General features: G+C 36.8%; 1 protein-coding gene and 1 long non-coding RNA gene across 7 annotated transcripts; one reads left to right on the top strand and one right to left on the bottom strand.

Annotated features, from left to right (window-relative positions):
• Positions 1–1,151: 1,151 nt before the first annotated feature.
• On the bottom strand, positions 1,152–19,423 carry CBLL1 (Cbl proto-oncogene like 1). Of its 6 annotated transcripts, none has more exons than XM_001148913.7 (6): positions 18,649–19,423; positions 13,772–13,939; positions 9,310–9,410; positions 8,840–8,923; positions 7,328–7,401; positions 1,152–4,681 (listed from the first exon to the last, which is right to left on the bottom strand). In XM_001148913.7, the coding sequence occupies exons 1-6, from the start codon at positions 18,659–18,661 to the stop codon at positions 3,646–3,648; spliced, it is 1,476 nt and encodes a 491-aa protein (XP_001148913.4). In that variant the 5' UTR covers positions 18,662–19,423; the 3' UTR covers positions 1,152–3,645. The 6 variants fall into 6 exon arrangements, with proteins under 6 accessions (XP_001148913.4, XP_009452249.3, XP_009452250.1 ...); XM_009453974.5 differs by having other exon boundaries at positions 9,310–9,407; positions 18,649–19,350; XM_009453975.5 differs by having other exon boundaries at positions 17,988–18,661.
• Positions 18,763–20,078, top strand: LOC104007362 (uncharacterized). Its single transcript, XR_681568.5, has 2 exons — positions 18,763–18,892; positions 19,426–20,078. It is a non-coding gene; the product is annotated as an uncharacterized LOC104007362 (long non-coding RNA).
• The last annotated feature ends 1,866 nt before the right edge of the window (positions 20,079–21,944 follow it).

Below are 21,944 nucleotides of genomic sequence, written 5' to 3'. Positions count from 1 at the left end.
CATCATCTCTTGTGTAAATTATTAAAACACCCTACTAACTGGTCCCTCTGCTTCCATCTTAGCCTCCTTTGTCTTATCACACAGTCAGAATAATCCTTTTACCAAAAAAAAAAAGTTTTAACATTTTTAAGTGAATAGATTTTTTTTAAAGAAGTCCTACCCAATTTGGAGAACTAAACCCATGACTTATTATTGTTCGTTTCAATCCTGTGCTTCTACAGTGCCAAAAAATACAAAATTTTTAAAGATGTGGATGTGGGAAAATTAAGCACTAAAGTGTTAAGAATTCTGCCTTAAAACTTTTTCCCTCAATGATGGAAAACTGAAGGGACATGAATCAAAACAAGATGTTTAAAAATCCAAATTAGGTTTTATTAGCATCACTGCCAAGTATTTTACCTGGCTTATCTCCACTTCTCGTTAAGCCTAGTATATCTGATACTGCTTTGATTACACATATACTGTATTAAGCAAACTGATTGGTTTCTAGGCCATAATTTAGCAAATTACAAACCAGTGAAGAGTAGTAAGTCCACTTCAATCAGAATATAGTATGTTTATATTAGCATGAAGAGTAAGTCCACTTCAGTCAGAATATAGTATGTTTATATGTGCTTAACATCAACATACTAATTTGACGGCTAATCTAATGAAGAAATATCTTTGAGTACTCATGCACTTTTTTCATGTACTCATAATACGGGGCATTTTCAAAAAATGAAAGACGTAACTGTAGAGTTTTCCCAAAAAGATTACAAAAGATACTCTTCCAATATATTAGTCAGAACAAAGCCTTCGGCAGTTCCGTATACTTCATACAGCCTCTTATTGACTTTAAAAGATATGTTCAAATATCTCTTCCATTTACATTTCAGTGGTATCTAATTAGTATCTACATGATAATTTTGAGCAAGTAGTTTTTACAAGGCAAAATGAATACAGTTTCTTACAGTCTTTGCAACAGATATTTCCCCAAATACTGTATTATACTCTGAATAAACATGCCAATGAAGAAATATGACATTCAACTTGATGGTTTTAATCTTTTAGAAGTGAACTTACTTTTACTGTAGAAAGTTGTATCAATATAAACATGGAAAATTCTGCATTCTCCCAGATGTGCCAAAACATAAAAATTCATCTAGGCAAAATAGTATTTATGCTTCCATTTTATTGTTTTTAAGAATTAAACTGCCACCTCAGTAGTCTTAAGAGCAATATAATGAAACATACATACATTTAATTTAGACTTATGTCCATCATAGCTTCAAAGGCTTCCCTGAAATAAGGCTGGGATTCACATCTTTTTCCGTAAGGAAAGAAACACTAACAGTAATTTTGTTATCCTTCTACCCACCCACCCTCATTCAAACAATTGATGAATTCAAGTCTAACACGATTTAAAACTTTTGTCTGCTACAACATTCATCTGATATGCCTCCCTGCATAACATAGATTTCTTAAACCTAATTGAAAATAAATCATTTTTTTAAAACTCTACAAGGGTTCTCTTAATTCAAAATTTTATCATGATACTGATTTTCTCGTCCAATACATAGGCTAAGTGGTTTCTTACCACATTCAACTCTAGTGACTTTTAATAAAAGCAGGATAGCTCTTCATAAATAGTTGAGAAGCTCTAAAGTGATTTTGGCTATTTTCTTATTACATGGAACAAAGAATGGTTTGGATTTTTAACAGTAATATTTTAATAGCTCCTAAACAGGGGGATGAAAAGGAATCAAGTTTGCACCAGTCCAAGTACCTACAGTAATATGATAGAAGCACTCACCACCATTTCACACTATCACTCCCATGCTTTTAATAACAAGCATTTCTCACTAGAAATATTGCATTAACACTGGACTTTCAAACTGCTAAATGTAGAAAATCACTTGCCTGACTTAAAACAAAGAAGTTTATTAGTTATTTTTGGCCAGTCAAGGTTGAAACGGCCATTTTGTTATTTCTAACTTCTGCTCTAGGGTTCGGAAATGATTTTGCATCTGATCATTCAAGATGAGAATTTGTTTCACCTGTACCTGACAGAATAAAATGGTAAATTAGCAATCAGATCACCCTTTGTCAAAAGAAGTATGTTCTAAATGTATACACTACAAACTATCTAATAAATGATATCTGCATACTACATATTTCATGTTTTATTATGCACCATTTTAGTGGGGAGGAAAAACTTCACAGGGATTTATTCAAAGGATATAAATAATATCCTAAGAATGTTGATTTATACATACGAGTTCTGTATAAACTGTTGAGTGGTCATCTTAGCTAAACTATAACAAGCCCCTATAATGTAAAAGCTGACTCGAAAGGCACCATGTAAAGCACTGAAATCCACAATTTAGCTGTTATTTCCTCTTCTCCAATACAAAATTATCTGGTAGTCTTCACTGTTGACTCCATGCTAAAATGTTCCAAATTCAGACTGCTTTACCGACAAAAGGAATAGGAAATAAAAGTTTCTAAATTTCAAGTTAGAGGAAAAATCCTATCACACAGCAATGAAACCTGAGCAAATGCAAATTTGTGATTACAAGAATATGTCCTTCATTAATATATTATGCAAATTCCTCCATGGCATTCAAACTGTAGTTGAAAATCCTATAAACAAGAACCCACTTAAACACAGCATCAAACTCTACCATGAAATGAAGAATTACATAAAGCCTATTCAGCCCTATTCAGTTTAAGACAATGAACAAAACGGAACACATTTCATCTAAAGAACACCATTTAAACCCATTTAAACAGTTCTATAAAATAATGTTACTTAAGATCAGTATGTGTGGTGCATATGTGATTCCGACCATTCAGTAAAAAAGCATTAATGAGTAACAGCATTCCCCCACCAGCTTGAAGCCTGTAGAGTTGATTATTTTGGCCATCTCTTTCCAAATAATTAGTAATGTCTTTTAACATTACCAACAAATATATCTTAGTACTAGAATTCCAATGTATTTTGGTGCTCCTGAGGCTGCCTAACAATGAAAAGGCATCCAAGTGAAGTGCATTGTATACTTACTATACCTCGAAACCTCAACATTTCAGTGCCTAAAATGTGAAATAATTCTCTATCATTTAACAGTCTGCCTTACAGCAAATTCTAGTAGATTTTTACTTTTAGGATTTTATTATAACTTTGGGAAATTAGTGGTAAAACATATGGTTTAAAAAACAGTATGTGGCTGCACTTAAATTCACATAAAAATAGCATTTTTACAACCATATTGAAATTTAATCCTTTTACACAGGTTAACAAAATGTATCACAAGAAAAACTAAACGTTGGGTTTAACAAAACAAAACTTTTGAAGTAAAACAATGAAAAATTTTTTCCAATTTTTTTACAAATGGTCACCTCTGGGTCAATTTACTAAACTAGGGGAACAAAGAGATGTTAAAATATAGCTGTGCTCAACTGAGCCACTTATCTGTACTACAGTATGGTACTTGAAATCAATCTTAAGGTCAAGATTTAAAACCATTTTAAGAAACAAGACCCTATGTGTTTTATACTACCTCGGTAAGAGGTACTCTTCCTTCCCAAAACAGTCAAAGCTTAATTAAAAGATTGACTATACATAAGTTTTTTTCCCCCTCATATCTTCCGTTCAAAATACTATTATCATTGGTAATACGGTCTATATCTCGTCTGATCTGGATGATGTGGTCCAGGAAGTGGGGTTTGAGAAGGCGGACCCTGCAATCGTGGAGGAGGTGGTGGCCCTCTTGGTGCAGGCCATATACCAGGACTCATTCCCCCTGGTTGTGTAAATGGAGGGCTCAGAGTTCCTTGATCTTCAGTGAACTGGGGTAATGAGTTAGGATTATAATGGTGAGGAGGGGGTGCAGTTACAGGTGGACCACCATGTTGAGGTGGGGGAGGTCCTGGAGGAGGATGATTCATATAAGGTGGCATCTGGGCAATAATATGTCCAGGGGGAGGGGTTATTGGTGGTGGAGCAGAGGTCATTGGTGGAGGTGGAGCTTGGCTATATACCAAGTGAGGAGTACCTGCAGCCTGGGGAGGATGTGGCATTGGATGGCTTATTGGTGGTGGAGGAGGTGGGGGTGGTGCATAATGTTGCTGTGGAGGCATAATATGATGAGGGTGCGATACCACTGGTTGACCCTGATATTCAGGATGATGGTGAGCAGGTGCTGGGGCAGGAGGTGGTGGTTCTCTAGCACCTGAATTTGAGTCATCCTGAATAGGGACGGTTATTAAATTGCTGTGTTTTCTTGTTGAAATACGAAAGGTTTCCTGACTGACCGATCGAGGTGGAGGTGGAGCCATGGACAATTCTGCTGGAGGAGCACGAATATCCTCGTGTGGCTGATTATAGTGCTCATGTGGCACATGTTGCAAAGGAGGTGGTGGCATCATGATGTGCTGCTTTGGTGGAATATGGCTCATATGGTGCTTGTCTGGTGGCATTATAAAACGCTCAGGGATTTCAGTTGGTGGTGGGGCAATAGGAGGATGAACATTTTCAAGTGAAGCACGGGTAACAGGTTTTCCAGCTCTCATATGGCGATGGTTGATATGAGCCTGTAAGTCTCTCTGAGACAAATATGTTCTCTTGCACCCTTGAACAATGCTACACATGAAGAGAGAACCTCGTGTACACTGCTCAATTCGCTGCACAGGATCACTACAGCTAAATTAGAAGGGAAAAAAATGTGATTTACTAAAAGAGAATACAAAAAATTATGTAATTTTCAAAAATATGCCTGTTTTTAAAATTTGACTGTTACATAAAACATAGCAAAAGTCCACAATTAGAAGTTACAGTTATTCTACGCAAACCTTTAATCTTCCCTACTTTGTTGTCTGTTAGCCATTAAGATAGGCATTTCTGTCAACTTCACAACTCCTAATATCAAACGGTATGTTTCAAGAAGAGACCTCATTCTTTCCAAGGCCTAGAATTTATCCAGTTTTCTCAAACAATTGTACCTTCTGCATCCATTTGCCAAAAAACCCAGCAAGAAAAAAACCAACGGGTAGATTACTTACAATCATGGAATTCAAACTTGTATGGTATTATTGAGTGATAACTGTTTGTTGAGCAAATAATACTAAGTGGAAAACAGTAGAAGACACTGCAAGGACTACAACAAGTAACATCAGCCTCATCATTAGGGTTCTTAACATTAAACAAACTATTTCAATCCAAGCCTTGACTACTAAAAGTCCTTTAAAGAAGGGTTTTTTCTGAACTGTCAGACAAATTTACACTTTGCTAACTTTCTAATTTGTGAGCACTAAATTTAACTTAACATTTTCTTAAAAACTCAGGGTCAAAATTATAACTTTTTTCATTTACCATATTTAATCCATAATTGCCATTACAGCTTTCTTGACACAGTGGGGAAAGAGGACTGAAATAGGAATCTGAAGATCTTGGGATCTGGTATTGGCTCAGTAATTTGAAGTCACTGAACCATTTTTGAGTTTGTTTCTTCATTTATACAATGAGGTTAAAGTATCTACCTACTTCACAATGTTTTTATATCTATTTCATATTACCTAAAAGAATATTAATATCAAATGAAACAATGAAAGTGACAGTATTTAATCCCCAATTAAGCACTATATATAAATATATGTGTGTATACATATATAAGCAATTATCATTGAATATGTGTGTCAGGTCATTTGACACTATACTAAATGGCTCTATACTCTTGATTTTGAGTTGTGTCTATCTTTCCATCCTTACTATAAGGCTGGCACTCCTTACTGATGTTATTATGCTTCCCTTTAGTGGCCATCTGGCACACTTTTTGCTTCTAGTTCACTGTAAACTCCGAACTATCTCCACCTTAACAAGATGTGAAGCACTTTCTCTTGGGTGGTGCTTAAGAACAGTAATATATACTGTTTAACTCTGACTGCCATTTCTTCACTTCCTGATCTGGGTCTGTTAATCCAGATAGGCTTCTGTCCTAAAATTGCTACTAAGGACCACATAAGTGAGGTGTGACATTTAGTACTTTGTTACATTTAAGTCCATTAGTAAGGTTAGTACATTAGAATATTCAGTACATTAGTTACATTTAGTACCTTGGGAAGTAATTTCTTTAAACAATAAGTACCTTTTAATTTCCTTTTAATACTTATACAAAAGAGGAAACCTTTAAAAGTCCTCTAAATAATGTTTTATCACATCTGAAATCCTTTATCCCGATGAAGCAATTAAATTTACTATGTAACTTAAAATGAATGTATACCATGCCGAAAAATTAGGCCTGAGAGAAAACACCCAAAAAACAAGTGATATGTATTTCTAATGTCTTAATTCTTCTGAATTATAATTCAATAAACAAAATATTTTTTAAATTCATAGAACAAATGTTATAATCTGTTACTTTAAAATGCTAATAAAAACATACCAAGAGAATTAGTTGTCACTGAGCTGTTAATAAATCACCCCTCTCTCTCCTGGTGACGTCAAATTTTCCTACACCATAAAAGGGAATCATTGCTGACAAGTGTCCACAGCTTTGTTATCAATCAATACCACAAATCTTGGTGTAGCTTTAAGCACAGGTTATAAGTGATCTAAGAAGCCTATGGCTACTCCAAGCAAGTATCTTTCATTCTTTCTTAAGCCTTCCTTATCAAGGATTCTGAACTGATATAAAAATTCTTATTCTGTTTTCTTCAAGACCATCCCAAAATGGACCTAGCTTTTTATAACTTGTTTGAGACTATGTAATGATGGTGTTCTAAGATATACTCCAAATACAATAATCAGATTTGAAAGTAACAAGAGCTTATATATACAGTGCTTACTATATGCCAGCTACTATATATATGTATCTGTGTACATATGTTATATATATATAAAACCTCATTTAATCCTAAAAATACCTCAAGGAGGTAGGTACTATTATCAGTCTCATTTTATCAATAAAGAATAGCCTATGACAGTAAAACAGCTAATAAATAGCAGAACAAGGATTCGAACCCAGGAATTCTAATTCTGGAGTCTTTGCTCTCAATATATCTTAATACTTCTTTAATGTCCCATTTAAAAAAGTAACTTTTTTGTTTATAATAATACTTCTATAATGGCAAACAGATTTCATTTTGACCAATTTGAGTTGACTGATAGTGGCTACCTTGCCCTATATTAAAGAGAAACCTAACGCAAGCTGGGCTCACAGAAAAAGATTAGCCATGTCTGTATGTTTCATCTCCTGCCTGATTTACATCACTCCCTAACCTTTAATCCAACTTATAAATCATTGCACTAAAACTTTATTATTTAAAAAAGGTAATGATAATCTTATCTTACCCTGGACACATCTTATCTCCCTTTTTTTCATGTAAAATAGCACAGTCATAGCAAAAAACATGCTTGCATGGAATCTGTAAACAAAGACATATTACAGTTAAGCATATTAGAACTTATAATATTTTTAAAATATATATATAGTAACCTATACATAAGGCTTAGAAGACACTTGAGAATACCTGTTAAAATGAACATTTATTAAGTACTAATTATAATAACCTTTTTCAATCACAAAGCCTTTTGAGAACATGACAAAAACTATGGCTCTTTTCCCAATAAATGTACACACATGCATTTGCTTATACTTTCTGGAGGTGTAAACCCTATAAATTTCACCCATGGTCCCCACACGTTTTTTTCCTTTTTTTTAAGAAACAGATCTTGCTCTGTTGCCCAGGCTGGAGTCCAGTGGTGTGATCACAGCTCACTGTAACCTCAAACTCCTGGCTGATGTTCCCACCTCAGCCTCCAGAATAGCGAGGAACACAGGTGTGTGCCACCACACCAGGCTAATTATTTTATTTTATTGTACAGACAGGGTCTCACTAAATTGTCCAGGCTGGTCCCAAACTCCTGGCCTCTGGCAATCCTCCCACCTCAGCCTCCCAAAGCCCTGGGATTATAGGTGTGAGCCACCACACCCAGCCCCCTGCAGGTCAAAAACTCCTGAAGAATACTTTTAATTATGTGGGTTTTTTTTTTTAAATCTTGTTTCTCCTGAAACTATTCCAATGCAGTAAAATAACAAGTATGTCCTATATTTAACGTAAGCAGCATCTTCCTCTGGTAGTTTTAAGTTAATTAACTAATAAAAATCTAAAAATCAATCAGAAGGATACATTAAATGATGTTAGAACCACATTTTTAAATTCACAGCCTGTTACTATTTCTTTACTATGATGTTCAGCAAAGCAACAGTGCATAATCCACGCCATCTACCATCACAGGTATGTTATTGAATTCAATTTTTTTTTCTAAAGGCAAATGCAAAACTATCTTTTTTGGAGGGAAGAAATGTGAAAATTACTATAAAATTACAGTTAGGATTGTAAAATTTTTTAAATGATTATAATTCAATTTTCAGAAATAATAATTACTATTAAGCCTCTCTGAGTCTCAGGAAAAAAAGAGAAATTATAAATATTATTAATGTAGTTTTATGTAAAAAATTGTGGCCTTCAAAAATAAGCAGTTTTGTTCTATTTATTAAGAAACAAAAATTTCCTTAATAAACTAGAATAACTGTAAATTCACTGGTATCAAACACTCCAAAGAAATTAGTTTTCAGAAATTATTGTAATTTTCAGTTTTATTTAATATTTTATAAGAATTCAACAATTTGTCAAGATAATCATATTAAATTCATAGTATTCCAATACTTCCCTTAGTTATTTCATACTTATTTAAAATTTCGCAAACTTAGTCATTAAACAATGATAAACCTATCTAAATTTCAGAACCCCACCTCTATGCAAATGCTTACTTACAAAAACAATATTTAATTATACTTACCATTCTCCCATAGATTTTAATAGGCAATCCACACTTGTCACAGAAATGAACTGGTGTATCATCCTTTTCACCTAAGATGTTTATCTGATGAAATGATATAATTAAAATTACCTTCTTACACAATTCTAAAGATTGTATCTACACAATGAATCGGTCAATATTTTATAAAAGTTATTAAAACAATTAGAAATAGAAGCCTCTTGGTATAATCTCCATTTATTCCCCACCATTAGCTGTGATACCATTAGTTTTTCTTCTTAGTGTTAACAGTTATTGATTTTACTGAAAATTACTTCAAATTATTCTTGAAAATAGAGTATTAACAAATGATTTGTATGTGCTGAAAATCATAGTTATAATAAGTTCATAACATTCTTAATGTATTGTGCATTACTCCAATAAAACATTTTAAGTATTTAATACTTAAAATATTTTATTGTTATAATACAATTTTTCACTTTTAATTATACCTGAAAGTCCCAAAAAAGGTGTCCAGGAAATCTTCGCTGATTTGCAAACAGCTCACCCCCTTTACAGTCATACCGTTCTTCTTCATTATAATCAAATCCTTCTGAGAAAAAAAAAGTATTGCCCATTAACTTTCCAAATCTCAAATTTCATTTTGGAAGCACATATACATGGCAAAATAGACCTTTTCACTAAAAAGCTCATCTGATGCCTTTCAAAGCTTTTCTAAGAATAAGACAATCAAGATTACTTTAAAACATCAGTTAGAAGTGATCTTGGTGATCTAGTCCAACTCTTTTACTTCATTATTGAGAATATTACTGTATGGAGACTCATAATAACTCAACATATAGAAGATAAGTGGCAAAGCCAGGAACAGACCTCAGATCTCTTGACTCCCATTCAAATGCTCTTATCAATTCATGAAACTATTTCTAATGTAAAACTTTACTGATTACTGATGATCATGCTTGTTGCACAAATTTTTAAGATATTGATCACCATTTATTCTAGTCTAGCTACAAAAATGGTATGCTAAGAGACTGATTTTATTGCCAATAGCATAATGAAAACATAAAGCATTCTATGGATTTTATTAGCAAACAACTTATCCTCTTCTTTAGCCCTAAAATGAGTGATTTAGACACTTTAACATATTCATATTTCATCCTGTCAATTAAAACCACTCCCTGATTAATTACCCAAACAACAGGAGCCATATCGTATTCTCATGTATCCTTTCCTACAATGCATTTATCAATATCAATAAACTTAAGATATATGAAGATGAAAGGGGCTCAATTTCTCTGGCCTAATTAAAAAGTTGATGGCAATCTTCTCATCTCCTACAAAAGAACAGAAAACCAATCAACAGTCTGATGGGAATTCTAGGTAGAATCCAATTACCTAAAGTAAAGCTGAGCAGACAAATATATCCCTCCAAGGAGCCAGGCTTCTCACGACTCTTTTGGCCCTAGAACTGGTAAACAGAGTAGCCAAGCACACAAGTTTTAACTTTACCCACATGACTAAATTACAGCACCTATACACAGACACAGACACACACACACAGAGAGACACATTCACATTAACACACAAACAATGATGCAAGAAGTTTTTGAAGCTGATAGACACTTCAGTGTACTGCTATTTAATTACTGCCAATACGAATGTATAATCCAAAGTCAGGATGCTCTTATAAGTTACACCTGAGTGTTCCTAGGCTCCTATATCACCCATTTACACCTTAGAAAAGCTGGTGTGATCTAAAATTCAAAATAAGGGAACTCAATTTTTCTTTTTTTTTTTTTTTTTTTTTTGAGACAGAGTCTCACTCTGTCCCCCAGGTTGGAGTGCAGTGGTGCAATCTCCGCTCACTGCAAGCTCCACCTCCCAGGTTCACGCCATTCTCCTGCCTCGGCCTCCCGAGTAGCTGGGACTACAGGCGCCCGCCACCACACCCAGCTAATTTTTTGTATTTTTAGTAGAGACGAGGTTTCACTGTGTTAGCCAGGATGGTCTCAATCTCCTGACCTCATGACCCGCCCGTCTCAGCCTCCCAAAGTGCTGGGAAAACAGGCGTGAGCCACCACACCTGGCAGAAACTCAATTTTTCAAACCAGAAAATTATTGAGATAACAGCCAAGGAAATTAGGAGCACATTATCATTTTTCAGAGTAGTTCCACCTGTACTCCCATCATTAAACTATATATATTTTGATTGATGCCTAGGAAAACAACAATCAAAAACAAACTTATTTTACTCCAAAATCCAAGAGGGAAAGGAGAGAAAAGGATTTTGGCTTTTCTGCATTGTTTGAACTATTAAAGAATGTATTTGTACACTAACGTGTTGTTTTAAAAAACTATTTTTTTAAACAAAGCCAAAGCAGGAGTGACCCTAAATTAGAGGTAGTGCAACAGCAGCCCTAGGTTATTACTAACACGATTTCTAACATTTTGACTTGAAATATACTTGTTTAGATGGCAGAGGAACCCTACGATAAAAGAAACCATAATGTATGTTGTAACTAAAGCAGTTTGATTCTACAAAATAAATACAGACAAATTGCTGGAATAGAACAGAAAGTCTAGAAATACAAAAAAATACTTTTAATACAGGGGTCCCCCAACTCCCAGGCCTTGGACCAGTACCCTTGGCCTGTTAGGAATGCGGCCACACAGCAGGAGGTGAGGGAAGGGCTAGGGAGCATTACCACTTGACCTCTGCCTCCGCCTCCCGTCAGATCAGCAGCCTCATTAGATTCTCATAGGAACGCAAAACCTATTGTGAACCGTGCAAGAGAGGGATCTAGGTTGGTGCTCCTTACGAGAATCTAACTAATGCAACAGTTGCATCCCGAAACCACTCCCCGCACCCTGCCATCACTCTCCATCTGTGGAAAAACTGTCTTCCACGAAAACAGTCCTGGTGCCAAAAAGATTAGGGACTGCTGCTTTAACATATATAAGATAACAGTAAAATCCCTATTCAGCAAGGAAAAGAGTTGGGACAATGTTTCGAGGGAAAAAAAAAAAAGCCAGATCCCACCTTTTTTCCCCTTAATAACCATAAATGTTCTAAAGCAGTATCAGTGAACTTTTTCTGTGAAATGCTAAATAGTGAATATTTACGCTTTGTGGACCATATGGTCTCAATCACAATTACTCAACTCTACCATTATAGTGTGAAAGCCCCCATAGATAATACTTAAATGAATGAGCATAGCTGTGTTCCAATAAAATTGTTTATAAAAACAGGGCTACATTTGGCCCACAGACATAGTTTGCTAACCTGTAATCAAGGGTAAGATGGAAAAACTCTTTTATACTGGTGAAATAGGGGAAGGCCTTTCAAATAATGTCACAAAACCCAGCAGTCATAAAAGCAAAGACTGGATATCTGACTATATAGAATCTTCAAGATTCTCTGCAATAACTGTAATCCCAGCACTTTGGGAGGCCGACGCGGGCGGATCATGAGGTCAGGAGATCGAGACCATCCTGGCTAACACAGTGAAACCCCGTCTCCACTAAAAATACAAAAATTAGCTGGGCGTGGTGGTGGGCACCTGTAGTCCCAGCTACTCCGGAGGCTGAGGCAGGAGAATGGCATGAACCTGGGAGGCAGAGCTTGCAGTGAGCCGAGATCCCGCCACTGCACTCCAGCCTGGGTGACAGCGCAAGACTCTGTCTCAAAAAAAAAAAGATTCTCTGCAATAAATATTTTGTATACAAAATTCAAAAGACAAATGAATATATACAATATAGGCCAGGCACAGTGGCTCACGCCTGTAATCCCAGCACCTTGGGAGGCTAAGGCAAGAGGACTGTTGAGTCCAGGAGTTCAAAACCAGCCTGGGCAACATAGCAAGACCCCATGACTACAAAAATTAAATATAAAAAATTAGCCAGGCAGGTGGGGTGCACCTGTAGTCCCAGCTCCTCACAGGAGACTGAGGTGGAAAGATCACTTGAGCCTGGAATATCGAGCCATGATCCCACCACTGCATTCCAGCCCAGGCAACAGAGTAAGACTCAGTCTCAAAAAAACAAAAACAAACAAACAAACAAAAATATATATATACACACACGCACATACATAACATATAACAAAAACCCTATTAATTTACAAAGAACTCAGAAGAAAGGATCTAAACAAGAATGATCAATACTATGAAAAAATATACACTCTTTCATAATTAAAATAAATTTACATCAAAACAAAAATTTTAAAAGGTTTCTAGTACTCAGTATTGGTGTATGGGAGTAAAAACTAACATACCTTTTTATTATTATTTTTTTAATTCCAAAGACTTTAAAACTACAAATTTGGATATTTTAAAACTTGACAGATACTGTGGATTTTAGAGTTTGACAAGTACTGTCAAATTGCTCTTAAAAAAAAAAAAAAGGCCAAATCTGTGCAAAGTACAAATTCTACAAAGTATACATACTAAACTGTATGTCCAAGAATATTTGGTGCAACGTTTTTTGTAACAGAAAAAACTGGAAAAACTGTTAAATAAATTATGGTATATCTATAAATACCCAAACCTATTTTTTTAATGAGGTACATCTGTATGTACTGATAAGAAAAAAATCTCAAATGCATATTACATGAAAAAATGGCAACTACACATAAAAAATTAATACTTTTGTATAAAAAAGTCAACAGGGATTATCTTTGGATAGAAGGATTTTACTTTTAATGTTATGCTTTCTGCGATACTGTTGAGATTATTGAACAATGGGCAGTATTGCTTTCAACAACAAAAGGAACCAAATCAAAAAATATTTATAAAGGAAAATAAAAATACAATGTGCTACAATGAGAAGTCAAACAAGGTTGAAGAATGAATAGAATATGTAAGACAAAAAGAGGTAGCTATAAGATCACACAGACTGTCCGAGGCAATCAGATAAAACAGAAAGAGTGTTGGACCTATTAGTTAAACAAATTACCTTCATCACCAGGTGGAGCCTTTGCAGGCATCCTGTTTATAGTTCTTTGAGTTCGCGGTGCAGGTTTCGCTTTGTTTGCTTGTTTGGAGATGAGCTTTATAGGAATTCGTCTGCGAACATCAAGACCACCCAAGGATCCAGAACTATTAGTGCCTTGTAACTCATTGTCTGTGTTAGGAAAAAAAAGTTGTAATTTCTTTTAGTTTTTCTTTTTAAAGATTATTCTGCCACAGGTATTAAAACAACATACCTAACATTATCAAGGTTAAAGATCTGGGTTCTGATTTTCAATATTACATTAAGTTTAACTGCTAATTTTATTTATTTTGGATCAACACTTAAGGCAATGCTTTTTAACCCCTTTTGAGATACGGAATCCTTTAAGAAATTGATAAAAGTTATAGGACCTCTCCCTAGAAAAGTGAATAAAATTTTTCATATAATTCCAGAGAAGTTTACAGAAACATGAAACCATTAATGAACCCAAGAACCATTGTCTTGAACTACAAGAGAATTTTTTAAAAGAAAAAGAGTAAGAAGGAGAAAAAGAACGAAAACCATCCCTGTCTCCATGTCTGATCATCAAGCATGCAAAGCAGAAAATAAATTTAGTAAACTGAACTTACTAATACTGATGAAGGCAAAATTAAATAATGCATTTGAAAATGAAGTTAAGAAATGTGATTATTCCTTAAGCGCAAAATAATTATTCTAAAAATCATTCAGAAATATAGTAAAAATCATTATACCATTTAGTAGTAAAAACATGCAATAATGTATTTGTGCTATAACATGTGACTGAGTTCTTAGTCGGCACTGTAATGGAAAATTATAATTTAAGAGGATGCAAAGTTCCTATACTACAACTAGGTCTAAACAAGTGTCACTTTCTAGTCCCTGGAGTCTTTGCTTGTTATTGTCTATAGAATAAATTAATTCTTGTCCCATGAGTAACAGGAGTATTATTTCATAGAACTGACTCCATCTAAAGCTTAAGAGTTACCTTTTTTCAAGTAGATGAAAATATATAATACAGAAAATATTTAACTTGACCTACTAAAGACAAGAAGGAAAATGCTTAAAATAGGAAATACAAATAACGTATTTTTTAATTTGTAGTGTTTTAAACATGACAAGTTATTGAACAAGGTTGTATAACTGCCCCTGCAGGAAATATTACAGTCAAGACTGATAGCCAAACCATCCACATTAAATTCAGCAAAGCCAAATTTGGAAGTAGTAAGCTAGTACCAATGGCCTCCAAGGCTACTAGGATTACAGACACACACTAAGTTCACATTCATTTGCACTTTTTCTGAACAAAATATCAAACAAAATTAAAAATGGGTCCATAACGATTATTTTAATCTACTTACTACTCTTATAACAGCTAATCCTAAAACAAAGAGGGGTGGAATTACATGGTTAGCTAGAATCTTGAGTTAGGGTTAACCCAACTTGATCAGCTTTCAACACTTCATTAAATAGACTCACAAGCTGATTAATGTATTTGATCTGTTTTCATTGTAGTTGCTTATGTATGTAAAAGTACTTACAAGCAATGCATTGGCCAAAAGAAATATGAATGACTTTTTTCCTTGCTCAAAAAGTATTCCTGACATTCCAATGAACTAAAAAGCAAGTCGTTGTAGACATATAATCAGTTCAATGCTGTCCCTCAAATATTAAATATTCAAATATCAAAATGGTTTAATCGTTTTACCTTTGTGAATAATGAAAATACCAACACTTCATTACAAGTCCTTTTCACACCATCCTGAACACTTGAGGTCTCTACTGTTGCTTGCATAGTCTACCACTTTCAAGAGCTGGCTGGCCCTTCCCACTCTGCTTCACAGATTCAAGTTCATGAGGTACAGCATTTAATAATGATAACATTCTGGGTTTCTTTGGGACTTTTTTGCTTTTTGTTGTTTTTAAATTAAGAATCAGAGCATAAAGCACTATTTCCTTTTGAATACAGTAACAAATTATAAAGTCCTTAACAACAAAAATTTCTTAGATATTACATAGAAAGTGACTAAGGACTACTGGCCACTTCAGATAAATTCACTTTAAAAAGGCACAACACTTCCATATCATATAGTTTAAAAAAGATTGGGGATTTTTTATCTTGAATAAAATGAACCAACAAATATTTTACAAAATCTGGGATCTTTTACAAAATCTGGGATACAGTTACAGAAGTGCTAATTCTTAGAATGACCAAAGAATAAATCCAGTGTTAATGGGGAGCCCCTTGGAGTAATTTTTCTGGCAAGATTCTATTAGAACACCTTCATTTTCACATTTGAATGTTTCGGTATGATCATAAAATGGGTCATTTTTGCATAATGTTCAAGGGTTTCATCTGTTTCCCCAAGGACCTCTTAATCCTTTAATATTACAATTATTCTTTTGAGATGCCTATCCTGTCATGATTCTTCAATTATCTAGCTAAGTGGCATTTCCTCATTTGTCAAAGCCTTTGTGATTTAAACAATTATCAAATTCATGTTTACGAATTTCATGAAAACCAGAATCTTCTACAAGGTTTATAATTTTATTTTACAATCAGTGCACAGTATTTGATACTGTCTTCTGATACTAAACATCAAAGAGATTGATTGATTTAAAAAAAATAAAATAGGTAAGAAGCTAGTGTTAAGCAGAAGGGACATCTGAGAGGGAACTAATTTTTTAAGTGGTCAGCTCATTCGTGAGTATTTTCATGTTAAGATGAGTTTTACTTCCTTAGGCAATCTCTAAACTTCAAGAATTAAGATAATAAACACTCTTTACACTCACCCCTATTATGATTTCCTAACATAATAGCCTCTAAACTATGGCAGGAACTTGACTCATAATTCCAGTAGTGGGCTCAAATAAGAATTACTTTCCTAAAGTTGAATGTTTGCTATTCTAACATCAAAATCCCAGTTTCAACTCTATAAATTCCCAAACACTGGAATTCTTTAGAGCCTCGTTCTAGGCCGGCTTCTCCTCTGAACACACCCTTCTTAAGTGGTCTCATCTGTCCTCATGCTTTAAAATACCAGCTATAAATAAAGGTACTAACTTCCAAATACGTATTTTCAGTGCAGATCTTTCCTCTCATCTCCACTTGGCATCTCTCCTGTGTCTCAGTAGTTATCTCACACTAGCAGTCCAAGACCAAACACTTGTTCCCAAATTCCCGTCTCACCTCTACAAAAAAAGATTGTTTTCTGCCCCAAGTTTTCCTCAACTCAATAATGGACCCTACCTAGTTGCTCAAACCAAAAGCCTAGGCATTTCTCTTTTCTTTCACATTCCTTCAAACACCACCAGAGTATTTACTGAAGCTGCCCATTCTCCTTCATTTTCACCAAACCAACCTTCCCTTCCCGTCTACTGCAATCAGCTATTTTCCATCATTCTTACCTCCCTCTCTTACACCATTCTTCATAGAACAGCCTATTATATTTTTTAAGAGACTGTGTTCCTCCTCCACTTCTGTTCAATGGCTTCATATTCACTTAAATTAAAATTCAAACGTTTACCACGGCTTTCAATGACCTGAATGATGTGCCTGCTGCCCTCCTTTCCAATCTCACTTCAGGACTCCTATCCTCTGGCTATTAGGAGGCTGCAGCTGACTTCACTGTATCTTCCTACCTCAGTGCCTTCGCACTTGCTGGAAATGCTCTTCCTCTTGCTTTTTTCCCAGGGCTGGGTTCTTCTCATCCATCAGATCTTAGCTTCCACAAAGACCATTCCTAACAACCCTCTCTGAAATTTCGTCCTATCAATCTCTCCACAGCACTCGTTTATTTTCTTCAAAATAATCCGCAAACATTAAAAAAATAATAAATTTTTAAAAAAAGAACGTATTGTCTGTGTTCCTCCATAAAACAGAAGTTCTATCACGGACCTGGTCCGTCTCGTTTACCATTCCATCTTCCATCTCCCGACCTATAGATATCTGCATGTATCTTGCATAAATAAACATACACACCTACATAAATAAACATACACACCTAATTATATAACCAAGTAGACATCTGATGAGTGAGGACAACTCAATACTCAAGAAAAAGCCTTTTTTTCTCTATTTGTGATACGGTCGCTATAAATGTATGGGGCACATAACTCCAAGAAGCACTCATTCAATAACCAAGAACCACAAAGAAGCAAAAGCCAGAAAATACATAACAAAGGGTGGAGCCACTCTTACTTGGAGAAAAGTATGAGAATGCCTTGATTTTAAACTCTTCTTTGTAAATACCCTCAAATGATCAGTAAGGACCTCAGCTGAAGCGCGGGGCATGCTTTTGGTTTAGGTAGAAAAACTGCTCCGAGTTTGATTCCAAAAACTCTATCAGACTCCCTTCTTTCACCCCTCTAGTCCATAAAGGATCGGAGAGACGACAGGAGGTGACCACTGCAGCACCCGCCCAAAGCTGACTGAGACAGCAGGAAGTCTCCAACCCATTCTCGCCCGTCCACTCCCAGCGTAAAGAGGATTCCGCGACTCGGAGACCGCAATCTACCCGCCAGTCTCCATAACGTAGGCCAGAGCAGCTGGGCTAAATAAAACAGAGCCGGGGCTCTCCCTTCCCAAAGGCCTACATCGCCCACTGGTCCGGGCTCGGAGCTCAGCAGAACCAGAGTAGGAGCGGTTGTTGCCGGCACGGAGGAGGTAGGTACCACACCAGACGGTAGGCCAGGAAACCGCAGGCCCCTGCCGGGCACAGGAAGGCATCTGTGAGATTTCTTCTCACTGCCACACCCTAGTGTTGTGGGGCGAGCGTAATCCCTTTTGCCTGCTGGGCGACCAGCCCCAGGCCGGCCAAGGGGGCATGGAACTGGGACCCCCACTGCCTCCGCCTCCTTACCAGTGTGATCCATGATTCGGCTCGCAGAGCACAGTGGGAGCGGAAGTCAACCGCGCCGGAGTCGCAGCGAGCGCTTGCGCACTGCCTTCCGGAGGCCGGGAGGCGGAAGTCCAAGCAGGTTGTCCCAATTTTGGCCTGCAAAGACTTCCTTCTCTCGCCTCTACTACCCAACTCCTGTGAGGGACTCAGGCATAGTTCGGGCGGAGGCAGAAAGAGCGAGCGCGCGAAGAACTTCGGTATCGAGGTTGCTAAGGCTTCTCCTCATGTGCTTCAAGAGAAAGTAGACTTTAACTGTGGAAAGGACACCAGGGGGACCGGGGAAGGGGAGAGCAGTGGTAAAAATGAGCCAGAAGCATATAAGGCGACTGCCCGCCCCCGCGGAGAGCTGCCTTCTGGGACTTGTAGTGCGCGGGGCCCCCGTAGCCGGCTGGCTGCGCAGGCTCGGCCGTTGCGCTGGCCCCACCCCGGCGGGCGGAGTAACGGTTTGGAATCCCCCGGGGTCAGCGAGCGCTTGTTTCCTCCGCCTGGTGTAGCAAGAGTGTAAACACGGGCGCTCCGGAAGGCGCCCTCCAGTGGGAGGTTGCTCAGGGGATGGCGGAGCTGTGAAACTCGCAGCTAGAAGGAAAGTCTCAACGCTTATTGTCTAAATTTTGCTTTGTCGTGACGAGCTACCTAGACCCACGCAGAGCTAACTTGGTATATGCCCCGGTTCCCATCTCTTAAGTCTCTTTACAGTTGAAACACGTTTATAATGCTTGACTGCCACTCACTTTCTAGGGAGAGCGCTTGTGACGCTACGAACCTCTCGAACACCTGACGACTGGGCGCCAGGGCCGGATGGAGGGTGGAGAGCCAGTGCGGCGCAGCGGCCTCCTCTTAACGGGGACACCTTGCAGGAATGTGCGGAGTGGAGCTAACGGGAGCGGATAGAAACCGAGGGAGGGGAAGAGAGCGCGAAGGCTTGGCCGGAAGGAGAGGTTAAAAAGGAAAGGCCTAAAATGAGGAAGAGAGTTACCACAACAAGCAGTACCTAGTTCCAGTTCTTGGTCCCAGGAGTTTGTGGTTGTTGCTGCTTTCATCTTCCTCAGCCAACACAAAAGGAAAGTGCCAAGGGGCGATTCCTAGGACCTTCAGTGCAGTCTCCACCTTGCGGACTTGGCTCATTTGTGTCCACTCCTTTCTCCAGCCTTTTACACTTGATGCTCTTGGATGAATAGAAAGGAGCACAATTAATGGAAAACACAAGCTTGGGAGTCAAGGGATTTGGGTTCTATTCTTGTCCTCCGTTGGTGACGACATCATTACCTTGGGTTATTCAAGCTTTCAGTGCCAGAGTTCCTATATCAATAAAAGATTATTACATTGACCTCTTAGAGAAATGTTTTCATGGTACTGAATTGCAAATAAAGTATGTGTAGCAATGTGTTGTATCTTTGTAGTTGTACGGTATTATCTGTGAATCATGCTGTGATGATCAGTGCGATTTAAGTGCACCATGTTATTTGGTGATTATTTTCCTGAGATCTTGTAAAAGATTTTTCCGCTCTATATATGCAGCTTTATAAACAAGTTTTTAGGTACATTCACAACTAAGGACATTTGTGAATCAAAATTACCCCTGCTTTTTTTAAATGTAAAGTCCTGTATTGCTAGGTGGTTTTCAAGATGCTTTCAGTTTCTGGGATTATTGTTTTGGGCATTGGGGCTTGCCTAACCTTTTTCCCATACCTCCCTATTTTTCTAAATACAGTGTTGATATAGTCAGGCATTTTTCACCAATTTGGGTTTTTTTTTTAAAAAAAGTTTTCACTTAGAAAGTACTTCTTTTTCATATTAAAAAAATTTTTTTTTAGAGATGGGGCAGCCCAAACTGGAGTACAATGGCACAATCATAGCTCACTGCATCCTTGGACTCCCGGGCTCAAGGGGTCCTTATGCCTCAGCCTCCGGAGTAGCTGGCACTGCAGATGCTCATCACCACCACTGACTTTGATTTTTTTGTTCTATCATACTTAGCCTATCAGCTAACGGTTAACCTTCAGATTCATGGAAATCCAGGTTCAGAATGGTATTATTAATGTCTGCTGATGCTAATATTTAAATAATTAGATTAAAAAGAGCTTTCAAATTGTATATCATATAATTTAACCTGTAAGTTAGAAGTTTTGTTGGCATTTTATGGTGCATCAAGAAAATTTACTGAGAGAAGATGTACTTATTTTAGATCTGATAAAATGTTAAACATTTGTTTGATTTGATTTGACATCTCTTACTTTCAGGCATTGCTTTAGCATCTGTGGTCTGTATTTACCCCCTTAATTGTGGTTGCCTTGAATTACCAATGCAGTAGCAGTGTGATAAATTAATTTCTTTACCTATGTTTTATTACTGCCCTCTAGTATCTCTTTTCAGGGACCAGCGTGCTGTAACCAGTCACAATTTCTTTATCAAGAGTTGCCATTAATATTTATTTATAGAGCATAAGGTTTATATTGCTTATATATAAGTTATATATAGTTTAGGTGCTGACCTAAGGTTTATAAAAGTGAAAACTTATTGTAATGGGCAGTCTGAAGCACTGAGGAGCACCTTTTTATCTTACTGGCAAGACCATCTACTACCTATGAATTATAAGGTAGTGGTCTCCAAGATGTTTTGATAGCCTCCCATTTACATAGTTACTGTTTATGCTATGAGAAAAGTAAGAGGGGTATCAGAGAGCTTGTTTTCCCCAATAGCCTGTTACGGACTCCTCAGTACCAAGTAAGGACAAAAACCTTCATCTCCTAACACTCTTTCAACTGTATCCCACTGAGTGCCTGCCTAGGACTGCATAAGGCAAAAGCTGTATAAATAATGGCCCCTACTTCAAGGATCCTACAGGATATCATTTTTAGAAATATGTGAAGATCTATATAATTTAGTTCTAAGTGTTGAGAGGAAATTCAGTGCTACCTACATTTAGATAAAGTAGTGGGACTGAGAGTAGTTAGGTTGGCTTTATGGAGGGATTTAAGCTGAGCCTTATGTGAATGGATAAAATTTGGAGAGGAGGAGAGCGATAAAAGGCATATCACACAGAGAAAAGCAAGGGCACAGATGTGAGAATTGTATGGTTTCTATAGAGGACAGTGAAGAGCTTTATTTGTACTCTTGATCCATGTTTGGGAGTTCTGAAAAAATAAGTTATTATGGAGCACCTTGAAAAAGTAAGATTTCAGAGTAACAGTAAAGAAATAGAGCAGTTAACAAAACCCAGCATAATATATTCATAGAAACAATATAATCCAGCAAAA

Source organism: Pan troglodytes, chromosome 6, assembly GCF_028858775.2.
Source record: "Pan troglodytes isolate AG18354 chromosome 6, NHGRI_mPanTro3-v2.0_pri, whole genome shotgun sequence".
NCBI classification, from domain to species: Eukaryota; Metazoa; Chordata; class Mammalia; order Primates; family Hominidae; genus Pan; species Pan troglodytes.
This window is presented reverse-complemented; position numbering and strand designations above follow the sequence as displayed.

Bases quoted from the DNA above. Each gene is read 5' to 3' on its own strand.
- CBLL1 (XM_001148913.7), bottom strand. The intron at 9,411-13,771 runs GTAATTTGTTTA...TTTTTTTCTCAG, and splicing joins GGCTCCACCTGGTGATGAAG to AAGGATTTGATTATAATGAA. The intron at 4,682-7,327 runs GTAAGATAAGAT...CTTCTAATTTAG, and splicing joins GGAGATAAGATGTGTCCAGG to CTGTAGTGATCCTGTGCAGC.